The sequence below is a fragment of the Onychostruthus taczanowskii genome, unplaced genomic scaffold (genome assembly GCF_017590055.1).
Source record: "Onychostruthus taczanowskii isolate IOZ18803 unplaced genomic scaffold, ASM1759005v1 scaffold43, whole genome shotgun sequence".
Taxonomy (NCBI): domain Eukaryota; kingdom Metazoa; phylum Chordata; class Aves; order Passeriformes; family Passeridae; genus Onychostruthus; species Onychostruthus taczanowskii.
The window spans coordinates 382,729-401,901 of record NW_024501792.1 but is presented as its reverse complement, the minus strand read 5'-3'; the positions used below and the strand labels follow the sequence as shown (position 1 = coordinate 401,901).

Below are 19,173 nucleotides of genomic sequence, written 5' to 3'. Positions count from 1 at the left end.
GGGTATCATCAGCGGCAGTGGGAGGAAAAAAAAAAAAAAGAGACAAAAATCGTGTCTGAAGGTTTTCTATTCCGGGCTCTCTGCAGCCGACCTTGAGCCGATGCAGCTGCACCCAGCAGCTCCCAGGGCCCGGGGGCAGCACTGGCAGCGGTGCCAGGGGGGCTGAGCAGTGTCCCCAGCACATCCCTGCCCCTCCAGCATCCAGCTCAGCCCCAGCAGACCGGGGGAATGTTGCTTGAGGGTCTCTGTTTCATCCCCTGCCTTCATAAGGTCGGTGCTGTCTGTGCTGCCGCTGCCAGAGGGGAGAAGTTCCACTGGCCCATTGTGGAGGAGCCAGCAGCTGTGCCTGGGAGCAGGAGGATTCCTCTAAAAAGAGAGAAGGGGAGCAGACCGCACTGAGGGTGGGCAGAAGTGTAGCATGAGCTGATATTTTTTCCTGATTTCTGTGGTTTGCACCCAAATAGTGCAGTGTGGATTGATGGAGAGGATGAGAGGGGCAGGGAAGGGCCCATTGTGGACGAAGGAGGGAGGAAGGAGGGAGGAAGGGAAGGAGGGAGGGATAACTGGTTGCTCTTTTTGCCGTCGTGGGAGGCTCAAATGGCTCATGTCAGGAAGGAGTTTCCACACGGGAATCTCTCCATGCTGGCAGCCACTGGAGCCGTGGGGACTGCTGCTGAAACGGGAGCACAAAGCCCTGGTGCAGCCGCAGGTTCAAAGTGCTGTTAACGCCTCGATCCGGGAGACATCCACAGGCAGTAACGGGTGGAGCCGAGAGCTCCCCGGCACGCTTTGTGTTTGCCTTTGAGGAATTCTTTTAACTGCCACGTCCAAAAAGAGTCATTTGCATCCCTAAATCTGGAACCTCCATGCCTGTGTGACGCTGGTGGAGCTTTCAGAGCATGGAAACAACTGGTCTAAGTGCTCCCGCAGAAAGGAATGGTGTGAAGCCAGGGGGTCCTTGCTGTTCCCCCTCCCCAGCTCCTGCTGCAGGAGGGAACTTTGTTTCCAGCCCAAAAAAACACCTGCTTTGGTGGGGTTTATCTGTGCTCTGCCAAGTGCCTGACGAATTTGTGCTAAATTGGAACCTCAAATGATGCCAGCACAGAAAACCACGAGTGCTATTGCATAACACAGGGAGACGAGGTAAAAATCCTCCGTACGGCACCGTTACTTCAGAAGCAAGAATAAACAGTATTTAAAAATGTATAAATGCAGGTGGCATATTTTCCTTAAAAAATGTTTCAAGAAAAACAAAAGCATTTTAACACGGAATAAAATATGAAAAGCAGGAGAAGCAGGGCAGAAAGAAGTCAGAGGAAGAGGGGAAAACTAACAAGATGGAAATGAAAGACAAAGTGAATTCTGGTGGCACGTGGCCGTGATGTGGGTGTGGGGAGCTGCTGGGACAAGGGTGAACTGTGTGTCCCCAGCTCCAACACAGTGCCTGGGGGACAGCAGCTCCAAAGGGATGCACCCAGGCATCTCTGCAGGTGCTGGCTGTGGAGGATAACCCTGTGCAGGGATGTCCCTCAGCTCTGCCCTGCTCCAAGCCTGCCCACACAGAAAACAAACCTCTGGAATCGCCAACTTACCTGGGAGTTGGTGACGGAGGAGAGAGACATTTCACAGACTCATTTATTTGCCCCATTAACCATTTTAACGGCCTCTCTGCAATAACAATCATTCCCAGGGCTGGCAGAGCAGGTGTTCCAACAATCAGCAGGACTGAGCAGCCCTGGACGGCCGTTATTATTAATGCCCATCATAAAAACAAGCCTGGGAGCCGCACGCCCCGCGCTCCATTACACCCTCTGCTTTATGGGCCGGCAGCTCCCGCTCCAGGACAGCCCAGGAGCAGCAGCTCACCTGGCAGCAGCGTGGGGAGCACCAAAGAAAGGCTGTCCAGAACCACCACCTTTCAACTGACCTGTTTTATTGTGTCGTGAAAGACTGCACCTACAACCAGGAGTCTCGAACAGCGTGGTTCACCCAGAGCCGGGCGCTCCGAGGCCCCGCGTGCCGATTCCCTGCCCAAACTGAAAAGCAGCAGCAACTCAGGCTTCTGTCTCCATTGAACAGCTGCTAAGAAACAAGGTAACCCAGGGTGCAGCTTCCCAAGAGACTGGCAAACAAAAAAAAACCAGGAGACGCAATCTAGTGTGTGCTAGGGGCTGGTGTGGCGGGAGGGGAGATCAGCTGGCAGCTTTGTCACTTTCCCCGTTCTCAATCAGTTTCCTTTTCTTCTCATCCGTTTTCCTCTTGAAGATGTGGTCTCTGTAGAACTGGAGTTCTTTGATGCTTTCCCTGATGTCATCAAGTGCTCTGAAAGAGAATTAAGGAGGGTTTCAAAGAGCCTGGGTACATCCCCACATCCTATGGCCGCTGAAAACTTCCAGGCTGCAGGAAAGCAAACTGATGCACACGGAAGGTGCATCTGTCAGACATGAAAATAACACTCATTGTCTCAGGGAAGCAATAAAAGTCCAGTGGTGCCAAGGTGCCAGGAAGTAACTCATGGTTTATTAGCTTCTGTCAGCCTGGGACACAGCTGCTGGAAACCAGCAGGGTCTACAGCATGGGCTGTCAGAAACAGCTCAGCCCGAGGGAAGGGAAGGGAAGGGACAGGGCTCCAGAGAGCTGCCCAGGGCTCCAGAGAGCTGCCCACCTCAGCCAGGGCAGATCAGGGCTCAGCTCCCTCCACATCAACCACAGCTTCAGCCAGGACCTCCGTGACAGCCAGCCCTCCTCCTCCTCTGTGTGTACCAGAGCCTCCCTCCTGCCCAGCACGGGCACATCAGAGCAGAGCCACAGAGGCTCCCTGGCTCCTTCCTGCTGCCTCTCTGGCACATCCCAAGCTTGGGAAATAGGCAGGAGCAGGACTCTCACCCCACCCCCCCTTCACAGTTCAATTTTTGTGTTTCTGTGACCACATCTGCCCAAAAAAAGGGCAGATAACCCCCATTAAGTGACTGTTTGCATGGTCAACAAACATGCACTTTGAAGAGCAGAGTGAATTGGATGGGCTGAGGAAACTTCTGGTTCTCTGGATTTTAATAATCCTTTTCCCTATCTAGGCTTTGGACAGGAGAGTTCAACCATCTGACAGGCTGCAGAAGCCATCCCCACCTGCATCAGCCACGGGATGCTGGAATTCACAGGGAGCCCCATTTCCTGCTGAGGAAGAGCAGGGATCTCTGCAGGACAAGCCCTGCTCTGCCAGTGACAGAGGCACAAAGCTCACCTGTGAGAAGCCGCCTTCTTTGGTGCAAACTCGTATTCCTCTGGATACCAGCGCCTGGGAGCAGAAAAATTGCCACTTAGAAAGAAAACTGGGATTCAGAGCCAGGTCTGCTGGCTGCTGTGGGTTTGTTACACTTGGTGAAGGAACCCTGCTTTCAGTGACACCCAGAGAAGCCACAGCCCTGCGAGTCCCCCTGCCTGACCTGCAGAGCCCCAGCACCACAAATGGGCACCCCGGGGGTACCTGTCAAACACTTCACTGGGGGAACACTTACCTGCAAAGTTCCTTGACAGTGCTCACATCAATGATCCTGTAATGAAGGTGCCTCATGAACTGCGGCATGTATTTGTCAAGGAATTTCTTATCTGCATGAACAGAGTTACCTAGAAAGACACAAACAGGATGTTTCTTCAAAGATGCTACAGAGCAACATGGAAAGGAGCAGCAGGCAGAGCGAGCTGGGAGAGATCACAGGGGGAGAAAAGCCATTCACAAGCAGCTCATTTATCCCATTTTCTAGCAAATATGATTGTAAAGGTTTGTCAGATTTTCACTGCAGGATCACACGGGGTTCAATACTAATACCTCTAGTAATTCCTCGGTTACTACTCCCACAATTTGTGTCACACAGATAAATATCACAGAATTATGCCAACACTGGGTTTTTCACAATTTGTGTCACACAGATAAATATCACAGATGCGGCATGTATTTGTCAAGGAATTTCTTATCTGCATGAACAGAGTTACCTAGAAAGACACAAACAGGATGTTTCTTCAAAGATGCTACAGAGCAACATGGAAAGGAGCAGCAGGCAGAGCGAGCTGGGAGAGATCACAGGGGGAGAAAAGCCATTCACAAGCAGCTCATTTATCCCATTTTCTAGCAAATATGATTGTAAAGGTTTGTCAGATTTTCATTGCAGGATCACACGGGGTTTAATACTAATACCTCTAGTAATTCCTCGGTTACTACTCCCACAATTTGTGTCATACAGATAAATATCACAGAATTATGCCAACACTGGGTTTTTCACAATTTGTGTCACACAGATAAATATCACAGAATTATGCCAACACTGGGTTTTTCACCAAGTGAAAGTGGCCATTGGTATTCATTTCACTCAGCACCTGTCCCAGGACCATATATGAAATTCTGAAAGCAGTTCTGGATAACAGGACACCTGGAAGATCCTTACTTAGCCTTTGGTTGGATAGCCAGGGAGGAAAAGGCACAGCACAGAACAGGAACCCATCCCTGCCGTGTGCCAGGGGGTGTTGGCATCCCGCTGGAATGCAGGATGGAGGAGGATGTGCTGTAGTGCAGAAGGAAGATGCTCACCTGCAAGAGGACAGAGCCCTGGGGGTGTCTGCTGCCGCACGAAGGACAGGAACTCGTACTCCGCCTGCTGCAGCGAGATTTTACTCTCCTTCACAGCCTTAGTAAGGCCAGACTGCAAAGAAGAGCCAAGTCATAAATCAGAAACACCCTGTCACAGACACTGCCAGGAATGCTCCAGTTCTCAGGTAAATGTTTAACTCTGCAGTGAAAGGGCAGCCCTCAGAGGGCTGCTGGTTCCCCAGGTGCCTCCTGAACTCTGATTCTCAGTTCTCTGGGGCACCCCCAGCCTTCACTCTCCCCAGGGACCTCCAAAACCAAGGCAGGAAAATAGTCCTGACAGCACTGACCCTCCTGTGTGGTCTGGGACTTTCTCCTTCCCTTTTTTTTTGATTTCTTTGCTCAGAGCTCTTTTCAGTTACCAAGATGTGAGGCGTTGTTTATCCACCTGCACATCCTTGAGCCAGGAGAGCGCTGCATCCCTTCACATCCCTGATCCAGGAGAGGCACTCACCTCCCCAGCAGGGAGCAGCAGCTACCAGTGAACACAAATAAACAGGATCCTGCCTTCAGGGTTTATCAAGATTCCTATAAATCAGGAAAGTTCCTCCCCCTTTTTTTTTTTTTTTCAATAGCTAAATGTCAAATCCCTCTCCAAGTGTTCTCAGTGATTTATTTCCATCTGGCTACGCTATATATTTCCACGACTGCGCAGCAAAAATCTACTTGACAGATCCAAGTGGTGGTTAAAAAATTCATTATGTGGCAGCATTTTCATCTATATTCTAATTGCTTCTCTTCTCTTAGTCAATTAAAAATAAGTAGCTCCTCAGGAGCAGCAAGGACGTGTGCCACCATCTCCACTTCACTCCCGAGCTGAAGCCGAGCTGGAATCCTCGGCTGGGGCAGGGACAAGCACCCATCACACTAAATTAATATTCATCTCCCAAACTCTTGCTAATTCTTCCCAGGGAGAGCAAGATGCTGAAGGGGAAGGAGGTGGGGTTATGGATGTCTTAAAACTTCAGCCCTTAATTGAAAACTAACTTGAATTTCAATTCATCATCACAGACTGGAAAATCCATTTGCTCTCTTGCTGCTGGCAAGGAGGAACCTTTCTTTGGTGGCCCAAAGAACTAAAAATAATCTCTTGCTGCAAAAGTGAAGCTTTCAGTGAAAAAATCCACGAGGCTTACAGCACTGAGGGAACAGGCAAAAACCCAGTGTTTACAGGCCTGTTTAATCCCACATGCACCAGAGTCCACAGGAAGAAATCTGCCTTTGACTGGCTCTGGAGTGTTCTGCACCGATCCTGCATCTGTTCTTACTCAGGCATTCAAGCTTCACCTCCCCCTTCCCCACTGGAATTATTCTGAATTATTTTATGCAAGACTTCAGCAGGAGGAGCTGTCAGAGTGTGACCCCAACCCAGCCTACACCAGGGCTCCCACAGAGGCAGGAGGTGGCCAGCAGCTCTGTGAGAGGACCAAGGAACCAAACCCCAACTCCCAGCCTCCCAGTGGCACAGAGGAGGCTGAGCCCCTGCCTTGGGAGATGCGAGCCAGTGGCACATCCCTGAGAGACAGATCCCATTCTGCCCCCCTGCCTGCTCCAGCCCTCCCAGGGGAGTCCCACTGCTGCTGCTGTGCTGATGCCTCCTGCTCCCAAAGCAGGAAGCAGCTTCCAGCACTCTTCCAACTTAGCAGAAACCAGGCTGCAAAGCACAGGCTCCTCCAGGCAAGCTGGAAGCTGAAGGCTAAAGATCCCTGAGTGCAGTCTGAACTGTGCCACAGATGGCTTGTGACACCTTGGGCAAAGCATTCCACACAGGCTCCTCAGTACAAAATGAGACAGATGCTGTCTCCTGTCTTTGAACCCCTCTGTGTGGCTGCGAATTGCTCAGGATTTGTCCCTGCTCAGGTCGTACTGCAGCTGATCACTCAGAATTAGTCCAGCAGCTGATCATTCAGAACTACAGTCCTGCAGCTGATCACTCAGAATTATACCTACTACAGCTGATCACTCAGAATTACACATCCTGCAGCCGATCACTCAGAATTACAGTCCTGCAGCTGATCACTCAGAACTACAGTCCTGCAGCTGATCACTCAGAGTTATACGTACTACAGCTGATCACTCAGAATTACAGTCCTGCAGCTGATCACTCAGATTTACACATCCTGCAGCTGATCACTCAGAATTAGTCCTGCAGCTGATCACTCAGAATTACACATCCTTGCAGCAGATCACTCAGATTTACACATCCTGCAGCTCATCGCTCGGATTTACACGTCCCTCCATCGCGGCCCAGGCCCAGAAGGGTTTTACCTTGCCGTGGTGCTCCTTGCACCACTCGGACATGCTCTCCAGCAGTTCGTCGGGCTGGTTGATAATCAGGTTCGGGCCCTGTCGGGGACAGGAAGCATAAAGGCGATGGGGAAGAAAAGTTCAGAAGCAGGTAAAGTTGTGTGCGGAGCCCGAGCGGAGCAGGGAGCAGGGCCGGCCCGGGGGCACGCCGAGCGCCGCGGCGCAGCCCCCGCTGCCGCGGCCGCCCCCGGTGCGGAGCCCGGAGCCCGGAGCCGGGACCGCCCGGCGTTACTTCGTTCCACGTCCCCCGGCGGCGCCCCGGGGTCCCGCGCGGCTCACCTCGGCCAGCACGTTGAGGTCGCAGTCGGTGATGAGACACGCCATCTCCAGGATCTGGTCCTTCTCCACGTCCAGGCCCGTCATCTGCCAGGGCCGAGCGGCAGCGTCAGCGCGCCCCGGGCCCCGCGCCCCCCGTCCCGTCCGCTCCTTCCCCGCGCCCCCCGCCGCCCCGCACTTCCAGGTCCACCCAGACCATCTCCAGGATCTGGTCCTTCTCCACGTCCAGGCCCGTCATCTGCCAGGGCCGAGCGGCAGCGTCAGCGCGCCCCGGGCCCCGCGCCCCCCGTCCCGTCCGCTCCTTCCCCGCGCCCCCCGCCGCCCCGCACCTCCAGGTCCACCCAGACCATGCGCTGCCCCATGTCGCCGCCGGCCATGGCCGCCGCCCTCCGCCGGCCCCGCCACAACCGCCCGGCGCAGATCCGCAGGCGGCCCAGGCCGGCGCGGCCGCCGCCCAGCATCGCCGCCGCACTACAGCTCCCGGCGACCCCCGCGCCGCCGCCTACGCTCCGTGGGGGTGGAGGCGCCGCAAGGGCTGCTGGGAGATGTAGTCCGCGGTAGCCGGGGGCGCGCCTCCCGTCACCGGCGGCACGGAGCAGCTCCGCTGCCCCGGCCTCAAAGGCGGAGGTTCACCCAGGGAGACTTTTAATGTTCTCCAAGACAATAGTGTAATATTTTAAATGGACAACAGGGAATAGGTTCATATTGAAAGAGAGCAGGTTTGGATTACATATCAGGAAAAAATTCTTTACTGTGAGGGTGCTTAGGCACTGTAACAAGTAACCCATGGAAACTGTGGATGCTCTGTCAGTAAAAGCGTTCAAGGCCAGGCTGGATGGGACTCTGAGCAGCCTGGGGTGGTGGAAGGTGTCCCTGCCCACGGCAGGGGGTTGGAGTGAGGTACCTACAACCCAGACCAATGTGTGATTCTGTGACTGTACAAAAAACAACATGAGGAACGCTACAGACGCCAGGCAGCATCTGTCCCACCTCAACTCTGCTTAACACACCAGACCCATCTGACACAGATGTTCCTTCCTCCTAAAAAAATACTAACAGCACGTATCTGTGACACAAGGACAGAGTGGTGGTTTCTCCAAGACTTCACCACGGCTTCCTTACCCCGTGAAGAGCCCTGAAGCGTGCGTTAACACATTTAACACTGAGACCGGAGTTGGGCAGGACTGCGCTGCTGGTATTTTTTACAAACACTAAAAGGTGACTTCACTGTGGGTGCTTTTTGGCTGGGACGGGGGGGGGGTTTATACACGTCCTCGGTGAGACACGGGCGACGCCGGCTTTGCCCTCGAGTGCGTCAGTGCCGCGCCGAGTGCCACTTGGCCTCCCTGTAGCCGTCGCGGCGGTACTCGTAGCTCCAGCCGTCGCGGTGCCGGTCGTCGTGGTGCTCCTCGCGGCCCCGGTAGTGGTGCTCGGCCTCGTGGCCCCTCTCCTCGAAGCCGTACTCGTCGCGCTTGCCGCGGCCATACTCGGGGCCGCAGTCCCCGAAGCGCTCGCGGCCCGGGTGGCGGCCGTCGGGGGCGTAGGGGTGGGCGCCCGGCCGGCCCTTGCGCGGCCCCTCGGCGCGCCGCGGCCCCGGGGAGCCCGGCGCGGCGTGGAACGAGTGCGGGTAGGCGGGAGGGGCAAAGCCAGGCTCGTACTTGCCCCCGAAGTGGGGCTGCTGCCGAGCCGCGCTGTTCATCTGCAAGGGAAAGAGGGACGGGCGCGCTCGGTTTGATCGCTCGCCGAGCCGAACACCGGGACCTCCACGTCAGCCAGAGCCCTCCCAGCCGGCCCCCTGTCATGGTTTGACCCTGAAGTGAGGTCTTGGGAAGTTATGGTCAAACCAATCAGTGGCCAAATTTCAGACTGGCACCTGGTGTGGCCACTGGGGACTTGGGTGCGCCTCTGAGGACACGCAGGGGTTAAAAGCAGAGCACTCCCAGAGAGAATTCCTCTTTGGAGTCTGGCAGGTGAGCAGATCGGATCCTCTCCCCCCGCAGCTGTGTCTGGGTGGGGAAAGGGGGAAGGCCTGCGGCCTGAGAACGGGAAGCAGGAGCATGCAAGATGCAGGGGTGGAGGAGTCCTGGGATGGTTTGGGCAGCCCCCCCACCCCCGGAGAGGAGGAGAAGGGGTGGGCAAGGTGCCCAGCCGCTGCCAGGACAGGCTGTGCTTTTAACCCTTTTAGTGTTGAGACAATAGAAGCTGTAAAAACACTGCTCCTCCTCAGCTGGGAATTGAGAAGGGATGGAGGAGGAGTGTTTTGAAAGCGTTCTATTGTGGATTGTTGTGTGTGAGTGTAGTTTTCCCCTTCCTTTTCGTGTCTGTGTAGATTAATAAAGCGTTGTCTTTTCCCTCCACTCCCAAGTTACAGGCTGCTTTGTTCTGTTCCCGGGTCACATCTCACAGCAACCATTTTGGGGGATACACCTTTCATGGGGGCACTGGCACTGTGCCAGGGTCAATCCATGACCCCCCCTCTGCCCCAGCAGCTGTGCCCGAGGGTGTGCACGTACCACCGCGTGTCTCTGCAGGCTCGACGGGAACCCCGGGGCGCCCGCGCCGTCTGGAACCCTGTCGTACCTGCAAACAGAGCAGGAGGGTCAGCCTTAAACACACAGCTGCTGCACCCCACTGGGGCTCCCTCCACAGGAAGGAAACACCCAAGTGCTCTCGGGAGTGGCCAGTGTGGAATGCCTGTCCATTCCACACTCCTGTGCTGGCCACGCTCGTACCTGCTGCAGTTGGATGCTGGGTGAAGCATCCCAGGAGGGTTGGTGCCAGGAGCTCCCAGCTGGGAACAGGATGGATTGATGTCCTGGGCTGTGTGGCTGCTCCCTGGGGAGAGACAAGTATGTCAGGAGACCCACAAATAGCAGTTAAGGAAATCAGGTGTGAAGTGGACTTGCAGAAAATCAACACGTTTTGAACTGGCTCTCAAGTTTCCCCGTATTTGACTGGCTCTCAGGTTTCAGGGATCTGCAAAAGCTTATGGTCCACTTACCAAAACAAAGCACTGCAATTGTCTTAATTCCCACCACAAAGGGCAGAGATATTGCAGCCAATGTGCCTCATTTAACCACTATCAGACGCAATTTTTGCTGCTCCTGTGGTAATTTAGAACGCATCTTAGAGGTGCTGCAGGAATAACCAACAAAAACCCACAGAGAAGGCCCGGCCAAGGGGTCCCACCGGCCGTGAGGGACAGAGGGGCCCTGCTGGAAGCACCGGAACAGGAGGGCGTGAGGGGAGCAGAGCCGGCAGATGAGGCACAGCCTCCTGCAGATCACCCGGATAACCACGCTTCTGCTGCAGGCCAGGGCGGCTGCCAGCAGCTCCCGCTCCCTCCAGAGAGCGGGGGAAGGCGCTCCGGTACCTGATCGGAACTGGATGCGCATGGGCCGTCCGTACAGCTTGATCCCGTTGAGCAGCCGCAGCCCGTACGGCACCGACTCCTCGTGCTTGAAATTGACGAAGGCGAACTGCTTGGGCCGTCCATCCCGGTCCTTCGGGATCTTCACGGTGATCACGGGGCCCGCCTGACACCGGGGGCGAAAGCGTTGAGCAAACAGCGGCAGGCAGCGCGTCCCGCCGAACCCTGTCCCGCGGCGGCCGCCGTAGCCCCGCCGGCCATGGCGGCCGCGGCCCCCCCGCCGCGCCCTCCCCCGGCACACACAGCGCGGCCGCCGGGCGGTACCTGGTGGAAGAGCTCGAAGATGAGCTCCTCGGTGACCTTGGGGTCCAGGTTCCCCACGAAGAGCGTCCGGTTCGCCTCGGCAGCCGCCGCCCCCATGGTCGCGCCGGGAAATGAGCGAGCGAGCGCCCAGCGGCCGATCGCCCCCCGCCCCGCGCGGCCCTTCGCGTGACGTCAGCGTCACGTGCGCGCGGGGGGCCGCCCCTTCCGGCAGGGGCGGGGCCAGGGGCGGGCAACGGGAAAATGGGAACGGGAGAATGGGAACGGGAGCGGAACCGGGAAAATGGGAACTGGAACCGGGAAAAGGAACGGGAACGGGAAAATGAACGGGAACGGGGCAATGGGAGCGGAACCGGGAAAATGAACGGGGCAATGGGAGCGGAACCGGGAAAATGAACGGGAAAATGGGAACGGGGAACGGGAAAATGGGAACGGGGCAATGGGAATAGGGCGGTGGGAACTTGAACGGGAGAATGGGAATGGGAACGGGACAGTGGGAACGGGGCAGTGGGAACTGGAGTAGGGCGGTGGGAACGGGAACCAGGTAACAGGGACGGGGCAATGGGAACGGGAAAATGGGAACAGGAACGGGAACGGAGCCAGGCACGGGAAAGGGAGCGTGGCCGGGAGCGGGTGTCGGCGGCAGCCGCGGGCGCAGGGTCCGGGCGGGACGGGCCCCGGGAATCCCGTGAATGCCGTGAGGAGCTGTAATTAAGCACTAATTGGCGATGAGCCCCGTCCGCCCCGCGGCGGCCGCCGGTGCAGCACGGCGCGTCCCCGTGGCGAGCCCGCGGCTGGCTCCGTGCCCCCGCTGCCGCCGGGCCGCTGCGGCGCCGAGGCTGTGCTCCAGCCGGGATGCAGGTCCAGCCCGGAGGGGTTTTGGGGAGCGGGGTCCCGCCCGAGCCGGGCTGTGCCCGCCCCGGCCTCCCCCGGGACTCCACGTCTCCCAGGACTTCGGGACGCATCCTTGGCTCTCCCCAGCCGCTGCAGCCCCCGGGGTGCCCCCGGGATGTCAAACGGGTGTTCTCCATCTGGAGGGATCTTTGAGAGGGGCAGCTGAGCCTTCATTTTTCATTAGATCCCCTCGCGCTGCAGCAGCTCCCGTTTCCTCGTTAATCGGGCGCCGCTCGTTCTCTCCGCTCCATTACTCGCCGCCGCACCTAGAATTTATATCCATTTGGTTAAATTCCAAACAGTCACTCGTTCAGGAAGGGAATTACTGCCCCGCTTTGCTAGGACTTCCACTCTGCCTTAATTTCCCTGGAGCCTCGTTTCCCTCTGCCTGTTTTCCCCGCCTGGGTCCCCCGGGCCCGGCTGGCGGCGCGTGGTGCCCGTGCCACCCTGGCTCGTGCCACGTGCCACGGCCTGGCCAGTGCCACGGGAGGAGCTGCTGGGCTCAGGCATTGCCTGGCACAGCCTGGCACAGCCCGGGCTTGAGAAATGCACAGGGAGAGAGCAGGAGCCACGTCGGGTGCTTCGGGGAGGCTCCTGGGGTTCTGTTGTGCTTGTTTGTGTCACAAGGGGAAAACCAGGAAACTTCTGCTTTGGGAGGAAAAGCCCGTCCTTTGGCTGCCTGTTTTCACTCTTAATGAGCAGGCCCTTGGAAATATTGCTGAGACTTCAACCAGTTCCTCTTGCCAGTTTCAACTCTAGAAGAGGTTTGGTGGTGTACTTATTTGGGGAATTTGTTTGGAGGGTTTTTTTGCTTCACCTTCTTCCTCAGTTTCTCCTGCTTCTCAGCCCACTTCTCCCTGGCAAGAAAATGCAAAAGCAAGTAGATGAAGACTCGTTCTGTGGGTATTTAGCATCTGTGCCTGGAGGGGGACGGGCAGCAGGACACCAGCCTCGCCTGTCCCCTGCCAGCTCACAGACACATTTCAGCACTGGCTCCCCGTGGGAGGCTCCTGCTTCGTCCTTCAGCCGCTCCTCAGGCTGGTTCTGCTCCGTGCAGTCCGAGGTGGTGGCCTCCTGGAAGTGCCCACAAGCAGACAGGAGCTGGTGGCTGGTGGGGCCGCTCTGTCAGGTGTCACCTCTCGGCCCACCTGGTGCACAGTGGGGACAAACCTTCCCGCTGGGGATGGAAACTGCCCCGGGGCAGAAACACCCCAGAGCCCCTCAGGCTGTTCCCCCGACCCAGAGATGTGACCCCAGGTGCCACAGAGCCCTGGCACAGCCCCGTACCCCAGTGCCAGGGCTCTCTGGCCACAGCCCAGCCAGGGGCAGCTCCTGCAGCGGGTCCAGAGCCTGGGGCAGGGGCAGTGCCAGCTGCAGGGGCAGTGGCACTGTGGGTTCAGGGGCAGTGCCAGCTCCAGGGGCAGTGCCAGCTCCTGGGGCAGTGCCAGCTGCAGGGGCAGTGCAGATCCAGGGGCAGTGCCAGCTCCAGGGGCAGTGCCAGCTCCTGGGGCAGCAGCATTGCCCCACGCCCCCCAGCCCAGCAGGGCTCAGTGGTGGTCCCAGGGCTGGCACAGCTGCAGCTGCAGCTCCCTGCCCGCACAGGGGTGTCCCTGGCAAGGCAGCTGTGTGTCTGGCTCGCTGCTGTGGGGCAGCCCGGCTCTGCTCACCTGGGCAGAACATTCCCTGCAGGATCCTCAGGTTCTGCACCATAAACGCGCCTCCCCTTTCCCGGCTGCTCCTCGTGCTGTGGAACTCTTTCAAACCCTCCTGAGGGTCAGAATTCTGCTGTAAAAACCCGCTCCGTGAGGACGGCTGGCTCTTCCATCCATCCATCCCGGAGCAGCCCCGCCGCCCGCGCCCCCGGCGAGAGCCCCGCGCCTTCCTCAGCACCACTGAGGCATCCCCCGGTTCCCTGCCTTTTCCACGGTGGTCTCCTCTCCGCAGTGACTCGCTCGGGGGGCTCTAGGGCCGCGGCGGTGACACTGCCGGCCGCGCAGAGGCAGCAGAGCCCCGCGCCCGCCGCGCCGGCAGCTCCGCCGCCCGTCCTCCTCCCAGCTGGAGCCCAAATGATCAAACCGTTTTAGGCTCATTACCGACTCCGAATCTATATAATTGGCCTTTGCTTTTTTAAGGATCCGTCGTTAGAAGCGACAGCAGAGCTGCGGCACCACCGTCACGCTAACAAACGCGGGTGTAGATCCGAGGTGCGTTTGCTCTACAAACCCCCTCGCTGAGCCAGAGCTGCCGCTGCCAAACCCTCTGCTGAGCGTGTGAGGCGTAAAAAGGACGTCAGCTAGAGAGATGAACGTGGTAAAGAGGTTTTCTTCTGGCAGCAAAGGCAACAGTCAGTGCTCCCTGCCACTGCAGCGCTGGGACGTGGGGCCCTGCGAGAGCCTTGCTGGCCAGGCAAGCTGACCCAGGGGCGTTTGCTTGGCTTTAGTGCTTAGCTTTCCATCCTCAGAGCCTGATTTTGTCACTGAATGGCATGATCTGGGGATAAAAGCACAAACATTGGCATCCAGAGGCCTCTGAGCAGGAGTGGCAAAGCATCTCTAGGCAAGGCTGATTGATGGCCCTCACTGCCAGCCTGGCACTGCCTGGTCCTGGGAATCAGGAATTGTAGGATGTCCTGGGATTGGCCTGCCATGGCAGGGACACCTTCCACCACACCAGGCTGCTCCTAGCCCCATCCAGCCTGGCCTTGGACACTTCCCAGGATCCAGGGGCAGCCCCAGCCTCTCTGGGCAACCTGTGCCAGGGCCTGCCCACCCTCACAGGGAAAGATTTCTTCCTAATACCTGATCTAAACCTTCTCTGTCAGGGTGAAGCCTTTGTCCCGTGTCCTGCCCCTCCAGGCTGTAAATAGCAGAAACTCTAAATAGGCTCCCTTCAGGCCCTGGAAGGCCCCAATTAGGACAGCCCAGAGAGCCAGCCCCTGGGCTCGTGGCAGTGCCCAGAGTGGCTCTGACACTGCAGCTTGCCATCTCCACCAGAGCTTGGCTGCAGACGTCTGATTTCCATTCCCCCCATACTCTTATTTCAATCAGAGTGTGTGATTAGGGCTGCACGAGCTCCATTGTCATCTCCACCTAAGTGCTGCTCTGATGGGTGGAAACAGCATCTCGGTGTTTACAGGGAGGAATGCGTGGCTCTGCTTCCCTGGATATCGCACAAAACCTGCCGCTGCAGGGAGGGAAAATCACACAAAAAAACGAGCAGCACCTGCAGGAGGCTGGGGAGGGAGGAGGGGAGCTCTCCCAGCTTATGGGGCAGCACCTTGGCCTCGTGCCCTCACCTGTGCAGCACTGGAAGATTATAAAGGGCAGAGGGAGCTGGAGAGGGGGTATTTTGGTGTCTGCAGAGCCTCGAGGCTCTGCTGGGTGAGCTGTACATGGCCTCTGCACGAGCACAGCCCCTGTTGGTGTCCCAGAGGAGCTTTGGAGACAGCCAGCTTGTGCAGCAGAGTACTGGCCTGGGGAGGTGCTGTGGTAAGGGTGGCTGTCCTTTGAGGGCACCACTGGGTGCTGGTGCTTTTGTGGGGGTTTGTTTCGGTTGTCGCAGAAAACATCTTGAGATTTCCCCTGTATTTCTGAGGTCAGAAATGTTGTGCTTCAAGGTTCCTGTCAGAGTCAGAGGAATCCAGCCACTGCTGTGCCCTCTCCTCCCAGGGTCGGATGTTTGGCTGAGTCTCTGTCGCATGGGCACCAACGGGATCTTCGTTAAGGGATGTGTAATTAGCATCTGGCCATGCTGCTGGGCCCCTGCCGCAGGTCTGGCTCCCAGAGGCTCTGCCCAGAGGGGAGCAGGAGCAGCCCAGTGCCAGGAACAAAAGGCGTCTCTTCTCCGCTCGGTCTAGAGGATCCCAGACAAAAGGTTCCCATTCCCTGCGCTCCTCTCCCTGCTTCTCACTCTCCTTTCTGTGCTCCCACTCTTCAACAGGGATTTAAGCCCCTCTTTTCTCTGGGCTGCAACAAGAAAGTAGCAATTAACTGTTATAAGGCTGTTTTATAGTCCTGTGCAAACCCTTTCCATCCACTCTGCTTTAAATGGGTACATCTTTTATTCCCAGTTTTCGGGAGTGTAAAACTTTACAGCGTTTGCTGCAAACCTTCATACTTTGCTTTGCAGTTTATTGCTCCCTCTGTGGATATATCTCACTCATAAATATGGCTTCCAGCTCCAGTACTTGACTAGGAGCTGCAGTGCCTCGGAGTGGTTCCATTAACGGGACTTTGCCTGCATGTCGTGGTATGATTCATCCCAAACCTCTGTCTCTCCTCTGCCCGAAGGTGCAGAGCTCTGCAGGAGAGCTCTGGCAGCAGCAGGTCACTCAGCCAGGGCGTTCCAGTGCCAGCTGCACGTCCCTGTGGCTCTGGGAGGGGTGGACGTGGCTGTGCAGAGCTCAGTGTGAGCTGGGGCTTTGGGCACTGCCACTGTGGAGCCTTGGAGCAAAGGCTGTCCTAGTGGAGAGTTTCCTCTGCTATGGATTGTCTGCAGGTTATTTGTAAAAAACTTTATTTTCCTGTGGTTTGCAGGAGTCTCTCTGCCCTCCCTGTACTAAGAGCAAAAAATAGAGGTCAAATGCTGGGTTTAGGTCTGGCATGGGTGTGTTGTTTCTAACCACCCCGTAGTTTTGATTTCCATGGGAACTTTGAGGGGCTCTTTTACCCTACTGCCCATTTTTTGGAGCGCTTTGGAGGAGTGCTGTGCCTGCCACAGGCTCAGGTGTCCATGACCAGAGCCAGCCAGGCCCGGGGGCACCAAGGGGCAGAGCTTTTGTTCGGGGGCAGAGCAGGGCTCCGTGTGCTGCTGGTCCTGCCGGGGCAGGGGACAGGCGCTGGCACCCCTGCACTGGTGGTGGCCCTAAGGGGAGGAGAGGGATTCCTGCTGCAGACCCCAGCCCGTTGTTCTGGGCCTGTCCTGGCACAAAGGGCTCGGGAAGGTGCGGGATACTGAGCGCAGCTTTCAGACCCCCGCGTCCTGCGTGGTAATTTCCTCTCCTTACAGCGATGGTGGCTTTCAAACCGCCCTCCTCCCGTCCCCTTTCAACACAACAGAAAAGCGTTCGGGGCCGATTTGTTTGGAGGCCAGAATGGCAGCGATTCCAGCGCGGTGCCTCGGGGCAAACGGAGCGATCCCAGGTAAGAATGCCCTCTGTTGAGAGGGTGCCACGGCGTGGGGGCTGCTGCTTGTGCTCCCTGCCCCGTCACCGACAGCGGGGCGCTTTGCCTCATCCCTTTGAGCGTTAAAGCTGCTTTTCCAGGGAAGAATAAGATCTGCTGCTAGAAGCCTTGGCTGCCGGTGTCCGGTGTGCTGCCCCCAGCCCCGGCTGCAGGAGCGGGGAGCGGGGCTGGCAGCGCCGCGTTGGCGGATGCTTTATGGGACCATTTGCCGGTACCTGCCGGCGAGGCTCCAAATGTCAGAGCCGGGCGAGGGAACAGGTGGGCTCCGTGCGTCTCCGGGGCCCCACTAATTCACAGGCGATAAATTAATGACAGGAGCAGGGACGAAGTCCTATTCTGGGTGCAGGTGAGTGAGCAATTCCCTTCTGGCAGGCGGAGGGAGGGAGACCTGCCGCTGTCAGGCTGCCTTTGATTGTGTTGTCTGAGCCAGCCTTAAAGGTAGCCCGCTCTCCAGACCAGCTTTGCTCCAGCTCGGGGCTCTGGAAGCAGTGGCAAGTCTCGCTTAAAATAATGAGCACCTCTGCTAATTACCTGAGGCTGCCTCTTTGAACCGCAGGCTGTCGCTTACATCATCCCCGTAGAGGAATCGAAGGTTTCCTTCAATCCCAGAGAGTCGGGAGAGGTTCAGAGCTAATGGATCAGGCCTCCAGGAACGGGTGTGAACTGTTTGCACTCACACAGACCTGGTCCTGCTGCCAGGTGTGGGGCAGGGGAGATGCTGGGTGTGGGGCTCCCTCCAGGTACTCACTCCTGTCCCACCGGCCCCAGGAGGGAGGGCTGGCCCTGTGCATGGATGTGGGGGCGCTTGCGTAGGGAACAGGGCCAAGAATCGTGGGGGAAAGGAGAAAAGTACAGGAGTGGTACCAAATTAAACAAGATGTACAACAAGCTGTCTTCCGCGGACCCTGCATCAGCACGGTTTCGGTTTTGTCGCTGCCATCTTTATGGAATTCCCGAGGGATTGCGATCCGGCGCCGGGCGGGAGGGCGGCAGGGCTGGTGCGAGCTGTGCCGGGCTCTCTCTCGCCTCTAGGAAGCACTCTGACCTCAGGGAAACGGGGAGGATGGCTCCGAGCAGAGCTGCGGGAGCGCCGTCAGCCTTGGCAAAGTGCTTTTTCTGGAGAGCCTTGGTTTGGGAGTGGGCGAGAAGAGAGGTCGAGGGATTCCAGCGTGGCAGAGCTTGGGACTCGGCAGTTGTCTGCCAGCTCAAGGGAGAAGGGTCTGGGAAACGCCGGTGGGGATGGAGCAGCCTGGCCCCGGAGCCGGGAACCCCTTCCCGGGCAGGGTTCCCTCCGAAGCGGGGGCGAGGTGAATGCCAGCCCTGGAGGATGGGCTCAGGCAGAGCAGCGTGGTGCCTGGAGAGGCTGGACGGCTCAGGACAAGCCATGGCTCTGGCTCTGCTGAGGAGCAGAGGGGCAGCAGAGCCCAGGCGCCCCAGCCCGCGCAGATGGTGCGGAGATAAACGACACCATCGCCGTACTGTAGTGCCTCGGCCGTAATTCCTGGAAGACATTTATTGGAGGCAGCCTTCCCCTTTTCAGGGCTGCGACTCCTCGGGCAGGGGGAATTGCGATGGGAAGGTGGAAAGCGCAACCCGGCGTCACTGATGAGACCGGTGCCCAAACCTCCATCCATTCCTCTCCTCCAATTTTCTCCTCTGACAATTTATAGGTTGGTTTGATGCTTGAATAGCTGAGTCTCTCTAGTAATATGTATTCTCTGTAAGTATTCCCCGCTGTGGCATATCCTAAGAGAACTCCATCAAATAATTATCTTCCCTTTTATTTATTCACAGTCTTTTCACTCGATCTGCATCACGATAAAATATTCCAATGGCTTCCTCTTAGCACTGAGCCTTCTCCAGATTGTAAAGTGTATTTATGTACGGTATTAAATCCGCCCTGCGCCGCTCTTTATCTCGCCTCTCTGCCCGCTCCGTGCTGCCACTGCACACTGGCCCTGGCCACCCCTGCCCTGACTCCCTGTGGCACCACGGAGCCCGTGCCACCTGCCCGCAGCCCAGGGCAGGAGAGGTCTGCGGGCGGCCAAGCACCAGCTGCAGCCAGTGGGAAGGGATGGAGAGGGGCAGCCCCACCAGGGAACCTTCCTGTCCTCCCTCGCCGGTGCCTCCAGCCGGGATGTGGCTGCTGGCAGGGCCGGGCTGCCCGCCGGCAGCGGGAGGAC

The 19,173-nt window shown here is 57.5% G+C and overlaps 2 protein-coding genes across 2 annotated transcripts; both read right to left on the bottom strand.

The window, feature by feature from the left end:
• Positions 1-1,916: 1,916 nt before the first annotated feature.
• REXO2 (RNA exonuclease 2) lies at positions 1,917-7,698 on the bottom strand. Its single transcript, XM_041413723.1, has 7 exons — positions 7,552-7,698; positions 7,226-7,309; positions 6,908-6,985; positions 4,583-4,694; positions 3,516-3,624; positions 3,242-3,295; positions 1,917-2,322 (listed from the first exon to the last, which is right to left on the bottom strand). The coding sequence occupies exons 1-7, from the start codon at positions 7,681-7,683 to the stop codon at positions 2,193-2,195; spliced, it is 699 nt and encodes a 232-aa protein (XP_041269657.1). The 5' UTR covers positions 7,684-7,698; the 3' UTR covers positions 1,917-2,192.
• A 167-nt stretch (positions 7,699-7,865) lies between these two features.
• On the bottom strand, positions 7,866-11,097 carry RBM7 (RNA binding motif protein 7). The gene is made up of 5 exons (XM_041413722.1): positions 10,917-11,097; positions 10,596-10,758; positions 9,955-10,057; positions 9,736-9,802; positions 7,866-8,921 (listed from the first exon to the last, which is right to left on the bottom strand). Exons 1-5 carry the CDS (start codon positions 11,010-11,012, stop codon positions 8,538-8,540), a joined length of 813 nt encoding a protein of 270 aa, XP_041269656.1. The 5' UTR covers positions 11,013-11,097; the 3' UTR covers positions 7,866-8,537.
• Between the last annotated feature and the right edge of the window lie 8,076 nt (positions 11,098-19,173).